This window comes from Mustela lutreola, chromosome 5 (assembly GCF_030435805.1).
Source record: "Mustela lutreola isolate mMusLut2 chromosome 5, mMusLut2.pri, whole genome shotgun sequence".
NCBI classification, from domain to species: domain Eukaryota; kingdom Metazoa; phylum Chordata; class Mammalia; order Carnivora; family Mustelidae; genus Mustela; species Mustela lutreola.
The window spans coordinates 135,106,044-135,128,749 of record NC_081294.1 but is presented as its reverse complement, the minus strand read 5'-3'; the positions used below and the strand labels follow the sequence as shown (position 1 = coordinate 135,128,749).

Sequence of the window (22,706 nt, the reverse complement as noted above, 5' to 3'; positions counted from 1 at the left end):
AAACATTCATGAAATCACATTCCAGAAAAGTAGGCTTTGGGCACTGGTACAGGTGTGGCTGTCGGTGGTTGTGTGTGGGATGTACAGGTTCTTAAACAGTAGGGGTGCTTCCTAGTATGGTTATTGCCACTGCAGTAATAGAAAGATTTTCGCAGATTTTCTTTATCCGCGGATAAAAACTGCCGAATATAATCAGTGAACAGTTAAACTGAGTCTGTGTTGAGTGTTCTGGATCCATGTCTTAACCTTGATGTCACTTCTCTCAATTGATAATTCTTTGCCAGTGAGGTTGAAGTGTCACTGCCTTTCATTTTATTTTATTTTATTTTATTAAAGATTTTATTTATTTATTTGACAGACAGAAATCACAATTAGGCAGAGAGCCAGGCACAGAAAGAAGGGGAGGCAGGCTCCCTGCTGAGCAAAGAGCCCGATGCAGGGCTCGATCCCAGGACTCTGGGGATCGTGACCTGAGCTTAAGGCAGAGGCTTTAACCCACTGAGCCACCCAGGCGCCCCTGCCTTTCATTTTTTAAGAGTTTAATTAGCAATAGTCAAATTTGACGATCTGAGAGAACAAGCCAGGTGCCTTATTCTTTACCCAAAAAGAGTTGCTCGAGATGATGTATAGACAATGTCAATTAAATTATAGAATGTAGGGCGCCTGGGTGGCTCAGTGGGTTAAAGCCTCTGCCTTCGGCTCAGGTCATGATCCCAGGGTCCTGGGATGGAGCCCCACATCGGGCTCTCTGCTCAGCAGGGAGCCTGCTTCCTCCTCTCTCTCTCTCTGCCTACTTGTGATCTCTGTTTGTCAAATAAACAAATGAAATCTTTTAAAAAAATAAAAAATAAAAAAATAAGAAAAAATTATAGAATGTAATTTTTAAGGAGCTCTGATAAAACTTACCATAATGCAAATAACTCATTTATACATTCATTTCTCAGTCTGTCTTTTGCACATCAGAGTTTCCTGAAACAAAAAAGTCATCTCATTATTTGTAAAGGGTAAGAAGCATCCCTGGGCATACTCTTAGTATGGCAATAAAAGTTACATGTTTTGGGGGAATTAGTAGTTCGTGGATATTTTAGCATTTGATCTCATTACATCATTAAATGCTCTATATTCCTGTCATTTGGGAACATCTCTAAAACCTTATAGAATAGTTACTATTTTCCTTCTAGCCACATTAATCTTCTCAGGCTTTTAGTTTTTCAAGGCATCTATTTTATAGGAAATGTGTAAAGAGAGAATCTTCTGCAAAATGCTTCTGCATTTTTGTAATGTTTATCCTAATTCACACACTTTTGTGGATGGTAGGAATTTATAGCAAATGAACTGGGTTCACTAGAATCTTCCATACATTCCTTTAAGATTGAATTTTTAGAACCGAAAGTATGCAACAGCTGGTATTCTCCCAAAACGTATTAGTTGTCTTACATTCCTTGGGAATGTGACTTTGCAGGCTATTATTTTCCTCTACAGTAGAAATAAAATTCATACATGTGCCTGTCCTTCATACCCATTCTGTTTGTGACTTTTTTGTTTCAGAAACTCATTTTCTTTATTATGATTTATCATTGCCTGGAAATTAAGGGGGCTTTAGTCTTTACCAGAAAAGATGGTATGTTTAACTTTTTTGAGTGGTCTTAAAGTCACAAGCAGAAGTAGGAAGAAGCATGATAGAAACGTCAGAGAGTCCAGATGTGTGCCTGAAGGCATCTACCTGAACTTTCTGGAGAAGGGTGGTGGTAAACTAGCCTTCATCATTATCTTCATCTGAGAATAAGATCAAGATGAGCCCTTGGGAAGGAACTCTTGATAGAAGCCAGTGGTCCGTGGTCCTTGGCTGTGAATCACCTGGAGTATTGTGTTTTTGATACCTGGGCGCCTTCATTATAGATTGTGATTTAACTGGTTTTGGTAGCACCCAAGCTTCAGCATTTTTTTTTTTTTAAGTTTTATTTATTTTTTTGACAGAGAGAGAGAGATCACAAGTAGGCAGAGAGGCAGGCAGGGGGTGGGGTGGGAAGCAGGCTTCTTGCTGAGCAGAGAGCCTGATGCGGGGCTTGCTTCCAGGACCCTGAGATCATGACCTGAGCCGAAGGCAGGGTCTTGACCCACTGAGCCACCCAGGCGCCCCCAAGCTCCAGCATATTAAGCTGCATAGCTGATTCCAGTTCAGTGCAGCCAGAGGTGAATAGCATTGTAGACAGGGTGTGGGCTGAGTTGATCAGGGGTCTGATTGGTAATCAGGTTCTCTGGATGACCTTAATACACTAAGAAAACTTCAGTAAAAACCTGGAAAAAAGAAAAAAACTAGTACTATCATCATAGCTTAGCTAGCTTTCTAAGCTGATGTTTTTGAAAGACTGGACCCAGTGTTAATGCGACATACCTTGTCTGTTATGGCCAACTACAGTTTGACAAAGGGCTTTGACATGAATAAATTCATAGTTAGAAGTTTATGTTTGTTTTTGCAGGGAGAAAACAAATCTGAGTATTTCTTAGGATTAACTCCAGTTGGTGTTGTTGTCTACAAGAATAAAAAGCAAGTAGGGAAGTATTTCTGGTAAGTATAACTTGAGGACAGAGATGGTATTAAAATTGTACACTGTACATGCTTGACTTATGGGGCTGCTTTGTCAGTGAAAAGAGAACAGGTATGTTTCCAGTGGTTGGTAAATAAATAAGTGAAACTGGGTATAAGTTTTCTCCCAGTGCATCTTAGTATGTATTTTCTTTGTAAATTTTAGGTGCTGTGATTCTGGACTCTCTTATCCATGTAAATCGGGTATAGTGGGGTTTCCTATCCATTTCACTCTGTGCTAGTGATCTGTGGGGCTAGGACTCCTCTGATTTCTAATTCTAAATAGGGGAGGCGTTGAGAAAGACTGGGTGCCTATAGCCCTACGCTGCATCTGGGAAGGCAGTACTGGCCAAGGGCCTGGGGATTCCAAGCTGGTCTGCATCTCCTAGAGAAGCACAGGAGAATGAGAATGGAATTTTGTTTCTGGAGGTGTCCAGAGCAAATGACCAGTAGGGAACTCTCAGCAGTTACTGTAGCAGTTTGTAAAGGAGCTGTGATGAGCCAGTCTTTTTCTACTGGAAACTTCTCTGAATTGCTGAAAGATTAATTCTTACAAACTGCACCACTACCACCATCTGCTTTGTTTTTTTAGGCCACGGATTACAAAGGTTCACTTCAAGGAGACACAGTTTGAACTCAGAGTGCTGGGAAAAGATGTAAGTTATTGAGTGCTCAGCTTAACTGAGGTGGGAAGTCTTGTCTGTTCATGGATAACTTAAAAGACGTGAAGGAAAAAATGCTGTATTTCTCCAGCTGCAGCCGCATGGAACCAGGTTAATTGACTCACGTGCACAACTTCTTCTCAAGGAAGGGAAAGGGAAGTGAGTAGAAATGAATGAGTTGGTTATGGAGAAATGTCATTTTAGTTTTAGCAAAGAGAGGAAAAAAAAAAAAACAATTTTCTAGGGCACAAGAGAGAATAGTTGGTGATTATCATTATTAGAGTAATTTGCTTAAAAGTACTATCTATGAAGGTAGGATTCATATCCTCAGAAGGGTGTGGGCTGCATATAGGATAAAGTGTGTCCTAATTTTGTCCCAAAGTAAATTAAATGACCTGTAGGGAGTCACACTTCTGTTTTCTCCCTACTTGGATATGGTAGATAAACTGGAGGGGAAATTCTGGAGGCTCCAAAGGACTGTGTAAAGCAAAAATATTGACCTTCTCCCTACAACTTGACAGTGTCCTCCAGGATTGTTTGGGTAACAGGCACGGTATTTGTTGGAGCCTAGAGGTGCCTTCATGCCTTGACAGGTGGCTTTTAGGAAACCATGTCCCAAAAGGCAAGGATGGGAAAACGTCCTTTTAAGCTATCTTTGAAAACAATGCTCCCTTGAAGTGCTATTATTCTAATTTGTATTTATGGGATAAATTGAAAATAGGATCTATGAGAATCCATCCTCTGTGTCTTTGGTAGTGACTTTATGAAGACCAAAAACCTGAGTGAATGGCGTTGAATGACTTTCTGATGAGATGTCTGTTGTAAAAATATGAGTGAAGCGTGTGCTTCCACATCTACATGTGGAGACGCGGGAAAGGAACAGCGGTGAGCCACGCAGCAGGCACTCACACGCTGCCTGTGGAACCATCAGTGAACTGACAGACGAGATTATGTACTGTCCAACCAAAAAACCTGATTTTTCTAGAAAAACAATACAATGATCCCTCCCTGAACTGTGACAGACTGCCATTTATTGATAACATTAAAATTGGATTTTGAAATGAGTTTTAACTTGTCCGGGGGGGAAATTCCAGATTTTTAAAGAAGTGATAGTCCAAACACCTCATACTAGTTTGAAACAGTCTGTAGTTTTTTTCAACTTCTGATTAGAGGCATCAATCTTTAAGGATGGTCTATAAGATTGAATTAAAAATCATCCCAAAAGTAGAAGAGCTAATTAGATATAGTAGAGCTATATGGTTTTCTCCCTGTCCTACCACTGGTTTCACATGACTTAATGCAAGGAGTCAGTCTGCTCAATATGTTGAAAATACTGTTCTGTGTTTTTAATAGGAATATTATAATATATAAGTCTTTTCATGGAAGCATTACTCTTACTTATGGTCATTTTCCCTCTTATACCTAAGTTATTTTTGTGAGTGAGGTCTTGATTCAGCTACCTTTTTTTGTTTGTTTGTTTCAGCTACTTTTATGTTATCATTAGTGAGCCTTAAAATGTCCTCTGCCTCAGGATAAATAACTTGGTAAAGTTGCAGATAACTGGTTGTTTAACTTCTTAGATTTTTCATTATTAGGAGAAAACAAAACAACAAAATTGGTATTTTTCATGTGACTTTTTTTTTTAGAAGATTTTATTTATTTGAGAGAGAGAAAGAGAGAGAGAGAGAGAGAGAGCGAGCATGAGTAGGGGAAGGGACAGAGGGAGAAGCAGACTCCATGGTGAGTAGGGAGCCAGATGCTGGACTTGGTCCCAGGACCCCGGGATCATAACTGACCCAAAGGCAGATGCTTAACTGACTGAGCCATCCAGTGTCTGAGACACAGTGTCTTCTGGGTCGTTAGCCTGGTGTCATCAGTCTCTTGCAAGATGCTGAACTCAGGCTTGAATCAAAGGGATTCTTTTTTTTTTTTTTTTTAAATAAGACATTAGTCTAACCAAAGCATTCCATTTTGTGAATGTTCTTGTTTGGCAGTCTGTCTTCTTTCTCCACCAGGGTATCTCTCTGTGAGGCAATGATTTACATGGTAATGATTTAATGGTAGTATTAAGTTGATTATTATGGAGACCTAACTGTAATCATAGATTAAATATAAAAGCCCCCTGAAACCTATCACCTGGACCAGTAATCATAGTTAGTTTGAAAAATGGTTGAAATGCTTATTCTGGTTTTCTGCTCCGCTGGTCCAGTCAAAAAGAGACTTAACTCAGTATGCTCAGTGCTGTTAGGGGCCAAATTCAGAGATTCAGTTTCCAAAAGAACAGCAGTGGACTACAGATAAAAGATTTTTCCTGGTGTCATGCTATGCCCCTAACACTGTCCAACTTCATTTTTTAATAGTAACTGTGTCCAAAAAAAAAAAATAGTAACTGTGTCCAACAAAACACACCAGCATATCTTAAAAAATACACAGAGTATACTAGTATGTACTGTGTATCTCTTCCTTTGCATCCACAAGGGAGATCTCCTCTTTGTCAGATATAACCTTAATGAGTTCGGTGATTGATTTTTTTTTTCCAGTGATTCATTTTTGAGAGAGCAACAGATAATTGTCCGCAACTAAGAACTGATTTTGTAAACATTTATTCCACTGACAGGTTCAGCAGCTAATTATTATAAATACTTTTATGGATTATTTAAACTTCAAAATAGGTACTGTGACTTCAGTAATACCTCCCAGAAAATAAAGACTTTTAATATAAAGGTCTTTGATGACGATTTTAGAAAATCTGAGAAATATACTATGAAGAAAATGAAAATTACTTACTAAAACTCAAAGGTAATGATTATTATTTTGGTGCAATCCCTTTCAGATTTTGCCCTGTTAGCAATTATATATGTACATTTTTAGACATATGAATACATTTCATCCCTTGTGCGGTTCTGTACACAGGTTTTATATTTAATATCATATCGTCAGCATTTCTCCTTTTATGTGCCTGCACAGTGTTTGGTAATGTGTTTTAGTTTTATGGGTTTGAACTTTTTTTTCTTAATTTTGTGGTTCAGTTTTTTCCTTCTGTTGTATCTTACAACCATATTTTGCTGGTAGATTGAAAGCTGTGGAATTGTTGATCTCAAATCTGGCTGTGTTTGCTGAACTCTTGTGTGATAGCCAAGAGTTCTTAATTTGATTTGCATGAATTTTTGTAGGTATATAATATATCATTTGCAAGGAAAAATAATTTATTTTCCCATTTCTGTTATGTTTCATCTCTTCTGGTGTTGGTCATAACTTATAGAAAAGTGTTAAGTGATTTAGTAATATAAAGCATCTTTGGTTTCTGATTTTAATGAAAATATCACTATTCCACCACTTACGTATTCGCTCTTGGTTTAAGGAATATATGTTTATTATGAGGGGTTTAAATTTTTAAAAGTCTGTTACCAAATGGTTGCTTTACACTGAATTGCTTGAGAGTGAACATTGTTATCTGTTCACTCACTGAGTAATGCTTATTTAAGAAATGCAGATGAGGGGCACCTGGCTGGCTCAGCTAGTAAATCAGGCAACTCTTTTTTTTTTTTTTTTTTTTAAGATTTTATTTATTTATTTGACAGATTCCAAGTAGAGAGGCAGAGAGAGAAAGAAGGGGGAAGCAGGCTCCCTGCTGAGCAGAGAGCCCGTTGCCGGGCTCTATCCCAGGACCCTGAGATCATGACCTGAGCCGAAGGCAGAGGCTCAATCCACTCAATCTCAGGTGCCCCATATCAGGCAACTCTTGATCTCAAGGTTGTGAGTTTGAGCCCCACGTTGGGGATAGGGGTTACTTAAAATCTTAAAAAATAATAAGCCAACAAATAAAAAGTGAAAATCCTGACAAGAGAGGATAGTGGCTGAGACCAGGGTAGCAACATTTCAAGTGCTAAGAAACTGTTGGATTCCGGATTTAGCTACATGGTTTAATGGATGTTCGGAGGTATCAGAGAGAGGAGTCCTTGTGACTTAAAGGTGTTTGGCCTGAAAGGCAAGAGGTTTGGAGCTGCCATCTAGTAGGGAGAGGAAGGCTTTGAGTAGAGTAGGTTTGGGGAGGAGTATCTTGGGACCCATGTTTAACATGTTGCATTTGAGATATCTGTTAGACATCTAAGTAGAGACATTTAAGAAGTGGGCTCTATGAGTCCAGAGTTTAGGATCGAAGTCTGGGCAGGATAGTGAGATCTGATAATCATTGACATATCCTGGTATTCAGAGCCATGAGTATATGAGGTCATTAGGAGAATGAATACAGATAAGAAGAGGAAGAACCAGAAAACGAGGCTGAGAAGCAATAACCAGTGGGTAGGATGAATACTAATTGTATCCCATTGTGCCAACTAAAAATCACATGTTATGTCAAATGATGCTGATTTGTCAAATCAGAGAGAACTGACTGCTGAGTTTAGGAATGTATGAGGTCACCAATGAGACCATTTTCAGTGGATTGAAGAGTGAGCTTTATCTCATTAGGTCACTCTTCGGCCTCTGCACCTGGAGAATCACAAGGGACATGAATTCTTTACTACAGTACTCGTATGCAACAAAGGTTGCCTGGGTGGCTCAGTGGGTTAAGTGTCTGCCTTGGGCTCAGGTCAGCATCCTAGGAGTCCTGTCTTGGGCTCTTTGGTCAGCGGTGAGTCTGCTTCTTTCTCTGCCTGTCACTCCTGCTGCTTGTGTGTACTCCCTCTTTCTTTCTTTCTCTCTGTCAAACAACTAAAATCTTTAAAGAAAGAAGAAGAAAATGGAGACTCCTGAGCGAAGTCCATTATTAGGGAACACCCTCCCCCATGCATCTTAATTAAGAAAAAAGCAAAAGAGGTAACCAGAGGAGTGGAACTGGAGAGGGTAAATGCAGATAGCTCTTTTTTTTTAATTTTTAAAAAAAATTTTTATTTTTTATAAACATATATTTTTATCCCCAGGGGTACAGGTCTGTGAATCGCCCGGTTTACACACTTCACAGCACTCACCAAAGCACATACCCTCCCCAATGTCCATAATTCCACCCCTCTTCTCCCAACCCCCCTCCCCCCAGCAACCCTCAGTTTGTTTTGTGAGATTAAGGGTCACTTATGGTTTGTCTCCCTCCTAGTCCCATCTTGTTTCATTTATTCTTCTCCTACCCCCTTAATCCCCCATGTTGCATCACCACTTCCTCATATCAGGGAGATCATATGATAGTTGTTTTTCTCCGCTTGACTTACTTCGCTAAGCATGATACCCTCTAGTTCCATCCACGTTGTCGCAAAGGGTAAGATTTCATTTCTTTTGATGGCTGCATAGTATTCCATTGTGTATATATACCACATCTTCTTTATCCATTCATCTGTTGATGGACATCTAGGTTCTTTCCATAGTTTGGCTATTGTGGACATTGCTGCTATAAACATTCAGGTGCACGTGCCCCTTCAGATCACTACGTTTGTATCTTTAGGGTAAATACCCAGTAGTGCTATTGCTGGGTCATAGGGTAGTTCTATTTTCAACATTTTGAGGAACCTCCATGCTGTTTTCCAGAGAGGTTGCACCAGCTTGCATTCCCACCAACAGTGTAGGAGGGTTCCCCTTTCTCTGCATCCTCGCCAGCGTCTGTAATTTCCTGACTTGATTTTAGCCATTCTGACTGGTGTGAGGTGATATCTCATTGTGGTTTTGATTTGTATTTCCCTGATGCCGAGTGATATGGAGCACTTTTTCATGTGTCTGTTGGCCATCTGGATGTCTTCTTTGCAGAAATGTCTGTTCATGTCCTCTGCCCATTTCTTGATTGGATTATTTGTTCTTTGGGTGTTGAGTTTGCTAAGTTCTTTATAGATTTTGGACACTAGCCCTTTCTCTGATATGTCGTTTGCAAATATCTTCTCCCATTCTGTCAGTTGTCTTTTGGTTTTGTTAACTGTTTTCCTTTGCTGTGCAAAAGCTTTTGATCTTGATAAAATCCCAATAGTTCATTTTTGCCCTTGCTTCCCTTGCCTTTGGCGATGTTCCTAGGAAGATGTTGCTATGGTTGAGGTCGAAGAGGTTGCTGCCTGTGTTCTCCTCAAGGATTTTGATGGAGTCCTTTCTCACATTGAGGTCCTCCATCCATTTTGTGTGTGGTGTAAGGAAATGGTCCAATTTCATTTTTCTGCATGCAGATAGCTCTTTTGACACAAAGAGGAACAGGTAGGATGGTGGCTATTAGGGGAAGCATGTCAAGAGGTTTGGTTTTTTAAGTTGGGAGAAATAATAACACATATATACTCTGGTGAGAATGATCCACCACACTTGGTGACGTGGTCGGGGGGAGAGACTTGCTGAAATGATACTCCTTGAGGGGATGACAGGGGATGACAGCCAGTGTATAAATAGAGGGGTTGGTTTGGGAGGGTGGCCAGGACAGTTCATCTCTGGTTAGCAGGCAGGAAGATGGAGCATGGGAATGTGGATTAGGATTGGTGGGTGGTTTGCTTATTATTGTTCTCCTTTCTGTTTTGAGGGAATGAGGTATCAAGGTCATCAGCTGAGGCTAAAGTTGGGGAGGAAGAAGTGGGAGCCTGAAGGAGGCAGAGGATAGGCTTAGTAATTTTGGAGAGAAAGTAGACAAGGCACATGTGGTCTGATGTCATCCTATGATAACTTGGTAGTACAGAGGGTCCTGAAATTTAAAATGAGCCCACTCCTTATTTGCTTTTCTCCATGCACGTTCAGCAGTGCTGGTGCAGACGTGAAGCAAGTGGAGAGTTGGCTTTGTGAAGAGAATAGTACAGAGAGAAGGGCCAGGGAATTAGGTGAGCCAATCCAGTGGTTTGTCATGGAATTGAGACCTGGTAAGGAAGAGAGCAAGAACTGTGAAAGAGCGATGAGGTCTGATGGGAGGAGGTCCTGGTTGGAGAAGTTGAATGCTTGTTGGCGATGGAGAACTGGAGGCAGTAAGCTGGAGAGAGAAGGTGGTGGTCAGAAGTTTGGGGGCTGGGCACTGAGATCACAGAGGAGCTTCAGCTATTATAAATGGGAAGTTGTGGGGCAGGGTTTCTCGTCTCCTGTCCCCCACCCCTGCAGCATCAGGGGTCAGTTTTGGTCGTCACAGCGTCAGACGGGGCAAAGAGGCTGCTGGCATCCAGAGGGTAGAGGTTGAAAGTGCTGCTGCACATTTTAGAACATGTTGTCTACGGATAGGACATAGCACTGAAGCTGAGAGCCCTGCTGTGGGGTGGCAAGCACGGGAGTGAGTGATTGGGATAGGGAGGAGGACAACAGCACTGGGAAGTTCAGGGAACCGAGGTGTCTGGGTGTTGGAGGTATTGTTTCTATTTACATATTGAAACTTGCAGTAATTAAGACAAGAGTAGTATTGGAGTGTGCAACCTGACTGCAGTAGCTTTGGTGTTTGAAGGGGAAGACTTCAAGGATGATAGCCACCAGAGATATGGCTGGTGGAATCCAGTGAGACCCCAAGCTGGGAGTTGTAGGGGGAAGAAGAGAGAGTGATCTAAAAGCGGCCTTGGGGAGCAAGCAGGAGTCTTCTCCACTTTCGGGCCCGGTGACATGAGGACACTGTGGACAAGAAGCCGAGCTCCTGCTCCAGGGGGCTGCAGTAAAGACAGTGTCATCAGGCATCTCTTGGCACACCAGGGAAAGGCAGTGTAAGAGATCAAACTTGGGGGCAGAGGGATTTTACAGATGAGAGCCACAATTGTAGAGAGCGCGGAGGAAGGGTTTCAGGAGTTGGGTGGTGGTGGTGGTGGAGTAGTGGGGGGACAAACTAGGGGAATTGCTGAGTATCATTTCAGGGTGACAGAGATCAAGAGACATAGTAAGATGGGGTCTAGTGGATTCAAAGCAGATGAAGTGGAGAGGCTGTGGATGTCTGAAGGGAGTAGGTGCTGCTTTTCCACTTCTGCTCATCTCTGCTGGTGGTGGAGGTAGAAGGCCTGAGGGCAGTGGGGTGGTCCCAGTGCATAGTGCAGTCTTGCCTGTTGTGGAAGGGGACCTCTTTTACCTGTGTGGTGGCTGGGGTACTTGAGCACAGGTGGAGGGATGCCTCCAGCCCTGAGCCTTACCCACTATGAGGAGAGCGGCTGCTGCGTGGAGCACACAGGAGGTAAGCATGGAGGCAGACATGCTGATCAGGGGAGGTGATGGGAGGGCAGCCCTCACAAGGATGGAGTGAAGTGGGCAGATCTGGGAGGCACTGAGGAGGTAAAAATGTTCCGATGGGTAGCAGATGGAATGTTTTTGTGAAGACTCAGGAGTGGTTGGGATCATACCCAGATACCTTGGTTTCATCAACAGGGAAAGCGTTCAGTCCCCAGCAGGAGGCCCAGAGGCTGGCCTAAGGCCTGAAAGATCGGCTCCCTTTTCCCACCCGAGGTTGGCATGTACATTTGTTGAATAAATGAAGGGAAGAAGTGAGGCTGTGATTACTTTTATGTAGAATACATCATGAAAATAACCTCAGCCTAAACTTACCCAGCGTGACAGGATGTCAACCCAAAAGGTTCCTGGCAAGTCTGGCTACAAGTAATTAGATGTATTTGGCGGAACTCTTTGAGAAAAGGGCACAGGAAGTCCTGGAGGCCAGGAGTTGTCAGTGTTTATCAGCGAGCTCCAGAGGTCTCACTCATGTAAGCCAGGGGTTTCTTCACGTTGGAAGTGCAGCTATAGATTTAAAAATATTCTTTTTGTATGGAAATAATTCCAAATTTACAAAAAGTGGCCACAATTAAAAGATTGCAAAGAACTTAGTCATGGACATTCACCTATTTCCATTCACTCACTGTTAATGTTTTACTGCGTTTCCTTTTTTGTTTCTCTCTCTCTCTACACACAAAACACACACACACACACACACACACACACGATTTTTTTCTGAGTGATTTGAGGGTTTTCATGTGTTATACATCTCTAAATACTCAGTGGGTATTTCCTAAGAATAGGGATGCTCTGTGATACACCCACAGTACAATTATCAGCTTAACAAGTTTATGTTCATATAATACTTCTATCCTCTATTTTCTGCATTGCAGTTTTGTTGGTTAGCCTAATAATGTCCTTTATAGTATTTTTCCTCTCTGGTATAAAATTCAGTTAATCTTCTTTGATCAGAAACATTTTTGTAGCATTTTGTTTTTTATGACATTGACTTTTTTTTTTGAGAGAGCAGGTGCATGTGCTAGAGGGCAGGGTCGGTAGGGATAGAGGGAGAGGAAGAGAGAGGATCTTAAGCAGGCTCCACGCCCAGCCTGACCCCGGGGTTCAATCCTACGACCCTGAGATCATGACCTGAGCTGAAATCAAGAATTGGACACTTAACTAACTGAGCCACCTGGGCACCCTACATTTTGGAAGACTACAGTTCTACCCCACTTTTTAAAAATAGAAGACTTCTGGTCACATGTTTGTCTGTTGTTTTCTTGTGCTTGGACTTAGGATCTGTGTTCTGAGCCAGAAAGCTGCATCCGTGGTTGTGCCCTTCTTAGGACATCGCGTCTGGAGGCATGGGACATGTATCTCTTGGTGGTTAGACAAAGTTTGATCTCCTAGTCAGGATGTTGATTTCATTTCCCTGTTTTTCTTTTTCCTTCTTTATAGATAATAGGTAATCCATGGGGAGATACTTTAATTCAATGCAGATAGCCTGCTCCTCTTCAAAATTTCACTGTAGGCTTAGCATTCCTTGAGGATTCTTGCCTGATCTGATCTTTTATTATGATGCTAGTCAAAAGCTGATATTCTAGTCTTCCACACCCCTCACATTCATCACTCAGCCCTGGGCATTCCAATGTCAATGGGAGTCACACTCTCTCTCTCTTTTATTTATCCTATCAGCATGGAATTCCTAATCTCCCCCACCATGGGGGGGGGCGGAGATTACTGTACCTAGCTATTTTGGTGCTCAAGTTGTCCTAGATGTGGTCAGAGGGAGTTCCTTTAATCTGGCTCCTGTGCCCTTTTGACCTAACCCTATCACTCTCTGGGGTCATTTTCTTCCTTTTTGGTACAATTTGGTGTTTCAGGTGCATCTTGAACCTACTTTGCATCTGTCCTATGTCTGCCCTGTTATCAGCCATTTCTCTGGTGAGTCCTGGTTCTGTTCAGAGGGGAAGAGTCAAGATCTGGGTGTTAGGTGTGGTCATTGCTCCTGGAATGACTTTGATTTTTGGCCTTTTCAATGGACAAAGCTAAGGAATAAACACGGGCATGTATACATACATAAAAATATAAATACATATATACATATGTGTGCATATGAATATGCTCATACTCACTATAGAAACCATGAGTTCATACCACATCTCCAATTTCCATCCATCCCCATAGCATTCTTTCTGGCCTTCCCTCATTTCGTTTTTGTATGTCCAGACAACATTGGCTCCCAACAACAAGAACACATTCACTTGTTTGCTCAGTTCTAAAATTTATCTCAGATAGTTTCAGAATTGCTTTGTCTAAATCACTAAAGCTGACAGTTAGTTGCAGTTCTTTCATTCACGTATACCATCTTGCCAAGACTGAGGGCTTATGGTCAAATACCGTGTTCAGAATGTACTTGGGTTGGCCCTTCCTTCCTGCTTTCCTTACTCCTGAGGTTTGGCATTCATTTGTGATCTGGTTAGGTTTATTGTTTCAGCTTTAGATCCCTTTCGTATTCTTACTTATTTTATGTATTTTTTGAAGATGTAGAAGATTAATGTGTAAAGGTCCAGGCTGTATAAAAAGGCACAGAGAAGGATCACTACTTCCCATATGCTCTCAGTCCTCTTTCCCTACCCTTCCTTGTAGGTAACCAACTTTAATGTTTTATGCTTCATCCTTCTCGACTTTGTTTGTGCAGATAAGCACATTTGAGACCTTTTCCTTCTTTCTCCCCTCAAAGTAGCACACGGTGATATGTCTTTATACTCAGCTTTCTTTTCACCTAGTAACACCTCCTCGAATTCTCCATCAGTCCATCGAGAGCTTTCTGGTTCTTTTGTGCATCTACATAGGACTCCTTTGAATGTGTCCCGTAGTTTACTCAACCACCCTCTTCTGCTTAGACAGTTTAGGGGAGTTTTCAGTAGTTTGCAATTATAAATTTTCCTCCAGTGACGTTGTGCCTATGTATTTTCCTGTTGTGGAAGGAGCATCTTCGGGGTAAATTCCCAGGCATGGGGTTGCGTGGTCAGAGTGTAAGAGTGTAATCCCCTTCTCCAGCTCAAGTTTTGGTGCCATTTCACATGCCCATCTCCACATATGAGTGCACTGGGAACTACAGACATGTTCTCCCCCACGCATTCCTGAGTGCGTGGGGGAGAACACGCATTCCCTTAGTAATAGTCAGATCCTGATGCCACACAACAGCTTGGCTTGGCATCTCTCAGGCTCGGAGATGGATCGCTAGTCAAGGGGTCGGATAGCATGGTTTAGGTCCAGGCCTCCCACTTTCTCTAACTTTGCACAATTCACTGAGCAACATTTAACCCGCATTTCTTTATCTATAAAGTGAGAATGATAAAATCTCCCTTACAGGGTTGTTGTGAGGTTGAAAGCACCTAGTCTGAAGTTGGACTTAAAATAGGCTCCTGATTTATGTCTCTGAATCGGAATTGTGTTGGCCTCCTGCCACCCAGAGCTACTGAGGCTTTACACAGGAAGGGCTCAGGGAGCACCTTGTTCTGAACCCATCTCTGCTGGTGAGTAGCTTTTGCCAAGGCAGGAAGGGGAGCACAGGTCTCCCAAGGCCATGAGTTTTCCTCTGCTTCACTTGCTGGTACGTTTGTTGACTTTTTCTATAATTAAAACACATGGGCCACATATTTGGACAAATTTTTAAAATTCTGCTATAAGACATTTTTAAATTGAGTATCAGTAGATCTTACCAGAGATGCCTTCATTTTGAGAAGCTTAAATAACATTAGTAATTTAAAAATCTGTAACAGTTATAAACTGGGAATAACGATTATCTCTAAAAAAATAAATCTGTAAAAGACAATTTTCGTATGATTTCACTCTTATGGAATTTAAGAAACATAACAGAGGAGCATAGGGGAAGGGAGGGAAAAATAAAGTAAGACAAAATCAGAGAGGGAGACAGACCATAAGAGGCTCTTAACTCTAGGAAACAATCTGAGATTTGCTGGAAGGGAGGTGAGGGGAGATGGGATAATTGGGTGATGGGCTTTAAGGAGGGCCCTTGATGTAATGAGCACTGGGTGTTCTATGCAACTGATGATTCACTAAATTCTACCCCTGAAACTAATAATACTCTATATGTTAATTAACTGAATTAAAATAAAATTTAAAAAGTAAATCTGCAAGTAGAAGAGAGAAATGCCAGTATGTTAGTAAACGCTATGGTTTGTCTAAGGAGAAGGTGAGGAAAAGATAGAGTAAATCAAAACCAAAAGCCAACCATCTGGATGCCTGGGTTTGCATCCGTGCATTTTCTCTGGTAGGAAGCAGGATAAGCTCAACATAACAGTTTTTTTTTTTTTTTTTTTTTTTTTTTTTTAAAGATTTTGTTTATTTGTCAGAGAGAGCGAGCGAGAGTGAGCACAGGCAGACAGAGTGGAAGGCAGAGTCAGACGGAGAAGCAGGCTCCCTGCGGAGCAAGGAGCCCGATATGGGACTCGATCCCAGGACGCTGGGATCATGACCTGAGCCGAAGGCAGCTGCTTAACCAACTGAGCCACCCAGGCGTCCCTCAACATAACAGTTTTCAAAGTTTACTGAAACATGATACAAATATTCTCTAATATTTTGGCTCATGTTTTCTCTTTCTGAATTTTTGGGAGGAAAAGGAAAGAGGAGAAGCAACACAATCTAACACATCCTTTCCAGTGCTATAATTTAGGTTTCTGGGGGCTAGAAAGAATTACATGCAGTTGCCCGTCAAGCAATCAATCTGTTCAGCTGTAAAAGAGGTAAAAAGGTTTTTCACATTTAGTAAATGCTTTGGAATATCACCCCCACAGCGGACAAAAAAGTACTCGAATATTTTTGCTGTTTTTGTTCTTTTGTTATAAAATGTATATGCAAGAATGGAAATTAATTTGATTCTCCAGTTGCTCCACTGAAATGCACAGTGATTTTTAATTCAAACCGTATTATACGCATTTCAAAAGGAATTTTTGAAAAGTAACTGTGTGTGTGTGGGGGGGGGGTGTATGTGTCATGTGAAAGTTTCTAATCCAGAGTACTAAAGAGTCCTTCCTTGAAAGGAAGTGCTTTGCTCATACAGATCAGGGAAATACAAGCACCTTACTTTACCAGCTTTTGGAGACTGACTGCCAGAGTGCATCCGAAGGAACGCGTAAATCTGAGTGTTTAATCCCATGCTGCCCAGTTTGTTTGACTACAGCACTCTCTGATGCCAATATTATAGGACACGAACACCGTTAAGAAAGACTCTTTAGGGAGCACTATGTAAAGATAAAGCTTGGGGCGCCTGGCTGTCTCAGCTGGAAGAGCATGCGACCCTTGATCTCGGGGTTCTGAGTTCAAGCCCCACATTGGGTATAGAGATTACTTAAATAAATATAAAAAGAAAAGAAAAAGCCTGAAAGAATGAGGTGATATTTTACTCTGTGCCCTTCCCAGATAAGAAGGTTGTTAGTTTGTTTTGTGACAGGGCTCACGGTGAATTCTTTACTGAACTCAGGATGCCTAGAAGAGAAAGCAGTGGCAAACACAGGGACAGTCACTAACACAGACATTGTGCTCACTTTCTCTCATAGTTCAGCTTTTAAGGCCCTAGTCATTCTGTCTCACCATTTATAATGATAATTTTTCAAAGCACAATTTTCAGTTCCAGCCCTTGCCTGCCTTTGCTTGATTAGTAGTTAAATTATTTCAGTCATTGGCTATCAGCCCTCTGAATTCAGATTTTGTTTCTTTCCCTAGTGCCTAAGGTCAGTTAACAATTGCCAGGTATGGGGCGCCTGGGTGGCTCAGTGGGTTAAACCTCTGCCTTCAGCTCAGGTCTTGATCTCAGGGTCCTGGGATTGAGCCCCGCATTGGGCTCTCTGCTCAGCAGGGAGCCTGCTTCCCCCTGTCTCTCTGCCTGCCTCTCTACTTGTGATTTCTGTCAAATAAATAAATAAAATCTTTTAAAAAAATTTCCAGGTAGATACAAATCTTGTTAAGAGTACACGTTAAAAAACAAACCCACCATACTTTAGACTTATTTTTTTTTTTAAGATTTTATTTATTCATTGGAGAGAGAGAGAGAGCACAAGCAGGGGGTAGAGGGAGAGGGAGTCCAACTTAGGGCTCGATACCAGGACCTGGAGATATGACCTGAGCGCTTCCCCCATACATCCGACTTCTAATCTTCACTCTCTTTTATTCTCTCCTCTCCCTCTGTGATCACTGGTGATCAGAAACCTCTCTGCTATGGGCCTGTCCAGTTTTTATGTAATGACTGCATCTTAATATTGTTAGAAGTACTAATCTTTTTAAAAAATATTTCCTGGTGCAGTATGCCTGAGGTTACTTCTGTGACCTTGGAGGTGGGTCATATAGTAGGATTGAGAAGATGTTTAGCCCATAATTCTAGGGAACCTGGGGAAGGAGGACTGTCTCTTTGTGGTTGCTTCCCAAGATAACAACAGAGGAACCAGTAGAGCATGGCCTGGCTGTGGCAACAAGGGTCAGGCATGGGAGAAGCAGTTGAGAATCAACTGGGCCCAGGGTGAGTGCATTTTGGAGCTCATAGTGGATGTGAGCCCCTCCAGGACCCTGCCAGTGATCTCAATACACTTCAGAGAAGTCAGGCTGAAGTAGATTTATTTCCTGAAGCTTACAAAGAGAAACAGCCAGCAAAGACGGGAAAAGGTTTAAACCAAGAGATGCAAGGGAGTTAGGTTGGGAATTCATTGATATGATACAGGTCCTGAATTCTCATAAGTGATAGAACTGGGAGTTTGAGCCAAGTTTACCTAGGGCTCCAAGGTGCAGTGAACCCCCCCCACAGTATCCAAGTTACAGATCATTTAAATTCTCAGTTTATAAAATAAAAACATTATAAAAACCTGTATCAAAAAACCTGTGTGGCTTAGTTGTCTGACTCTTAATCTGAGCTTAGGTGGTGATCTCAGGGTTGTGAGTTCAAGGCCCGCGTTGTACTCTACACTGTTGTATAGAGCCTACTTAAAAAAAAAAAGAGAGAGAGAGAGAGAGAAAGAGAGAGAGTCAGAGAACATAGCTTTTTTTTCTGGCATGAAATGACAAAAGTTATAAAGGTGTTTGAGTGCTTTTGCCAAAAGTAAACAGTGGGTGCTTGGATAAAGTATCTTAGCGGCAGGTTGGAATGTACCTCTGGAGTTGTATCTACTCACCTTTGTAAGAATGAATGGAAAGGTGCTAATTGTCTGTGTCTGTTTGGAAAAGGTTTAGTAGGAGAGAGAGACCTTTGTGATGCCATATCAGACTCATTCATGCCAGTGGTTACTGTCAGTGGCAAAAATGCATGGAATTTACTCAGAATTCCTGGTTTCTTTTCTCCTTACGTTAACCCTCTTTTAAGTATTTGGATTATCCTGCTAAGAGTGGGATAAAAACCAGGCAGCTGGTGTTACAGCCTTGTATTAATGGAGAATACGTTCATACTTGTCATTTGCACATGGCAGAAGTAATTAGGAGGCCTGTGGGAACCTCTTTTGTTCCTTTAATATATTTGTACCCAAGGAAACTGGAGAAAACCCAATTCTGGTTGGATCTTGAATACCTTTTCTCCTTTCATAAAGTAATGGTGGTTTAAAAAAATGCATATATATAATATCCTGTGGCTGGGGCTCTATTTGAAAAGAAAAAGAATATAGATGTTTATGTCAAGAGTAAAATGAAAAACAGCCCAAGAAAAGTTTGAGAGGATTTACTTTATTTTTAAGATTCGAATGCTTTTTGTTTCTCCTCCATTTTTAGAAACGTGGATAAATGTTATTTAATTACATATGTAGGAATATGTAATTAAATAAATTTCTACATATGTAGAAATATGTAATTAAATAACTTTTTGAAAATTTGTTTTTGGGTACGCAAATGCCACCTTATTTGTGCATGCTCTTGCTAAAATTTTAGTTCAAGTCTAGTCCTTCCTGGCTACCACTTCTTGTTGGTCATAATAATAAGTAGGTCCTGGCCCACGTGGTGCTTTAGTTGTTGGAAGGGACCGGAAGGTGGGATGCAGATACTGAGGTGGGTGGTGGCAGGGGGGAGGGGACAGCCGGTCCTTAAAAACGCTTTATCTTAATCATTTATCGGGATACAATGTAATCACAAGCAAAGTTATTTTAAAGGAAAATGACCTGTGCATCATATTTTTAGGTAATCCAGTGACCTTAAAAACATGAACCTATTCTCTAAGAAACTCTAATAGTGGTTGCCTCTGGGGAAGGGGATTAGGAACACTGGTGGGAGAGAGATTTTAGTTATCAGCGTGTGTCCATTTTGTTAACTTGTGGCATTTGTACCATGTATATATACTATATACTAAAAGAACAAAAGTAAAAGGGAAAAACCCCTCCACTCTAAGCATTCCCATCTCCTGGTGGGATGCTTGCTTTCCCACCCTCACCCCAGAGATCTTCTGTGATTTCCTGTGTTCCCTCTTCCCCCATTTCTTTTGCTTTTGAGGAAAACCTTTTCTGAATTCATTAACTTCTCTCCCTTATCTCTAATTTTGTAATTCCTACCCCTTTCATGAGTCACTGAAGATTTCTTACCGTGAAAGGCAGTCACCTCCTTTCAAACCCCGTTTGACCTTTCCGGGTCACTTGAGACTTGTGCTCTTTTCCCAGCCTCTTTGACATCATTGCCTCCTGGTCCCTTCTGACCCCTCTCCCTGCATCTTCACAAGCATCCTGGCTGTGATTTTTATCTTCACGTACTTCATTCTGTCTCCCTAAACAGTCTCTTTTTGCTCTCGGGTGAAATCATCCGTGTCAGCAGGAATGGCCTGTCCCTTCACCCCAGCGTCTGCATGTTTCCTGCCCCCTTGGGGTCTTTAGTTCCCCATTCCATGGGCACCTCAAAATCCAAATCTCCTGAACGTGCTATCCATTGCCTTGCTGTCCAAATCCCCAACTTCTTCCACTTGCTATCTTTTATTAGGTAGCATACCCAAGACAGAAACCTGGGAGTTGTCTAATGTTCTTTGCTCCACTTCACAAGGTTTTGGAGTTACAGGCGGCCTTGCTGTAACACGCATAGATTGGCTCCATTGTCCTCATATGCTTTCATCTTACAAATAAACCTCTAAACTGGGCAGCCTCATTCCAGATGGACTTGGAAGAAATTTCATGCATATAAATATTCTGCCCTTATTAAAAGGTGGGGAGGATCCTTTCAGTGACTCCTCTGCCTTGCCAGTTTTGTGTTTAGACATCCATAGAAACCTCATTCCAGGGACATTTCTGCCTTTGAGACTTGAGTTTGCTCATATTGTCTTAGATAAAAACCAGTAACAGACCTTCACAGGACTTGTGGTTTATTATTTAGTACTTCTATTATATTTTGCTTGGTTTGCTATTCAGTCACTTAAAAAAATAAAGAGTATCTTCGGCCCAATTAGAATGACTTCTTATCTATTAAATGTAGGTAAGTAACCATGGAATTAAAATAATAGTTGAAATTTAATTATACCTGTTGTGTACTTTACATCTGTCATAGCATGTATTTTTTTTTCTTTTATTTATTTATTTATTCATTTATTTGGTCATGTCATTTAATTCTCCCAATAACTGGGTGCAGAATGCAGAAGCTCTGAGACATGATTTGGACATGCTTAGATGGTACTGCTATGGTGGTCACTCCTCAGAGGGGCCCCTCTTGAGATTCTTTATGTATCAATTTAAATGGGGCCTGTATAGTCCTTAAAAATAATCCATCAAAGGGGCACCTGGGTAGCTCAGTGGGTTAAAGCCTCTGCCTTCAGCTCAGGTCATGGTCCCAGGGTCCTGGGATCGAGTCCCGCATCGGGCTCTCTGCTCTGCGGGGAGCCTGCTCCTTTCTCTTTCTGCCTGCCTCTCTGCCTACTTACGATCTCTGTCTGACAAATAAATAAATAAAATCTTTAAAAAAAATAATCCAGCTAAGAACTGGATTTATGGGCATTTCCTTTTTATCGGTGGTGTCCTGTTTGGGTGCCCATTTATGATGGAAATGGTTACAGTCCTTCCATGCCATGCCCCTGATCATCCATGGTTGTGTGGTGACAAAGGTGATGCCACTAAGATTTACATGGAACTTACATTTCGTAATTTTAATTAGTAAAGGTGGTTTTAAGGCAACACTCCAAAAATTGTTACCGGGAGATAATTGGTTTTTGTTTTATGTGTTAATAATGTCTCTCTGCTTACTTGAATTTTTGGTAACTAGAAGGTGGCTGTCACACAAAGAACATTATGGTCAGTAATTTATATTTCTCTCTCTCTTTTCTCTTAGTGCAATGAAACCTCATTCTTTTTTGAAGCTCGAAGTAAGACAGCTTGCAAGCATCTTTGGAAGTGTAGTGTAGAACATCATACATTTTTTAGGTATGTTAATATGAAAGTTTTATGCATTGTTTTAATAAATGAAAATTGATTTGTTTTTATAACAAGAGTTCTTTTCTGTCCACTGTAGAAATTTAGAAGTGTTTCTCCTCTATTAATTTTTTTCAGCCACCTAATCACCTAATTTTCTGGATCATATTAATACGTGTACACACACACACACACACACACACACATATCACAGATACCTTCTTCTCTCCTACTATAAGAAAGGGTCAAGGATGTTTATATATAAAGAGTGCAGCCTTGGTAATGGAAATTAAATGTTCTGTGGCTATTCTAAATTTGAAATGCCTCTTAGCCATCTAAGTAGAGGTGTGGAGTAGGCAGTTGGGTGTATAGGCCTCTTGGGAAAACCAAGGCTTGTCTTGGTAATTACTAGGTAATTAAGGCAAAGGGACTGGGTGAAGTCATCTGTGGCAAAAGTGAGGAAAGAGAAGCGGATAGCCAAGGATCCTCCCAGCATTTAGAGGGCAGTGAGAGCCAACGAGGGAGTGTAAAGAGGAGTAACCAGGAGTGTGTATGGGAAAATGGGAACTAGGGAGGAAAATGTCCTGGTGAAAAAGAAATTGGCAACTGTGTCGCATGCTCCTTGGAGGTCAAGTAAGATGAGGGTAAAGAGTAGACCATTGGATTGTGGCAATACTTTTGTTTCAATCCTTATGGTGTAAAGATAAAAACCACATCCTATCAGGTAATATATTAATGCTTTATTTTTTGCTTTTAAATTTCAAGCTAGATTCATTCTTCCCCTAATTCCTATTTGGTGTGCATGGAGCACTTCTCCCAAATAGTATGACATTGAAGAAGTATTCTTATACAGTGACCAGTGTCCTTTATAGAGTTTATATTAGGTGAAGGATGTGGCCCAGCAGGTCTGAGACATCACCTCTAAGCCAGTGGGGCCTGGGCCAATGAGCGCCACATGGAAGGTTCTGT

At 41.3% G+C, this 22,706-nt stretch overlaps 1 protein-coding gene across 3 annotated transcripts in view; it reads left to right on the top strand.

Moving 5' to 3' along the window:
• EPB41L4A (erythrocyte membrane protein band 4.1 like 4A) overlaps window positions 1-22,706 on the top strand; it is a 255,958-nt gene that overhangs the window by 153,506 nt on the left and 79,746 nt on the right. For all 3 annotated transcript variants that reach the window (XM_059175658.1, XM_059175656.1, XM_059175657.1), the window contains exons 8-10: window positions 2,481-2,569; window positions 3,180-3,243; window positions 21,658-21,749. In XM_059175658.1, the coding sequence (XP_059031641.1) occupies window positions 2,481-2,569; window positions 3,180-3,243; window positions 21,658-21,749 (245 nt within the window). The remainder of the gene's footprint in view (window positions 1-2,480; window positions 2,570-3,179; window positions 3,244-21,657; window positions 21,750-22,706) is intronic.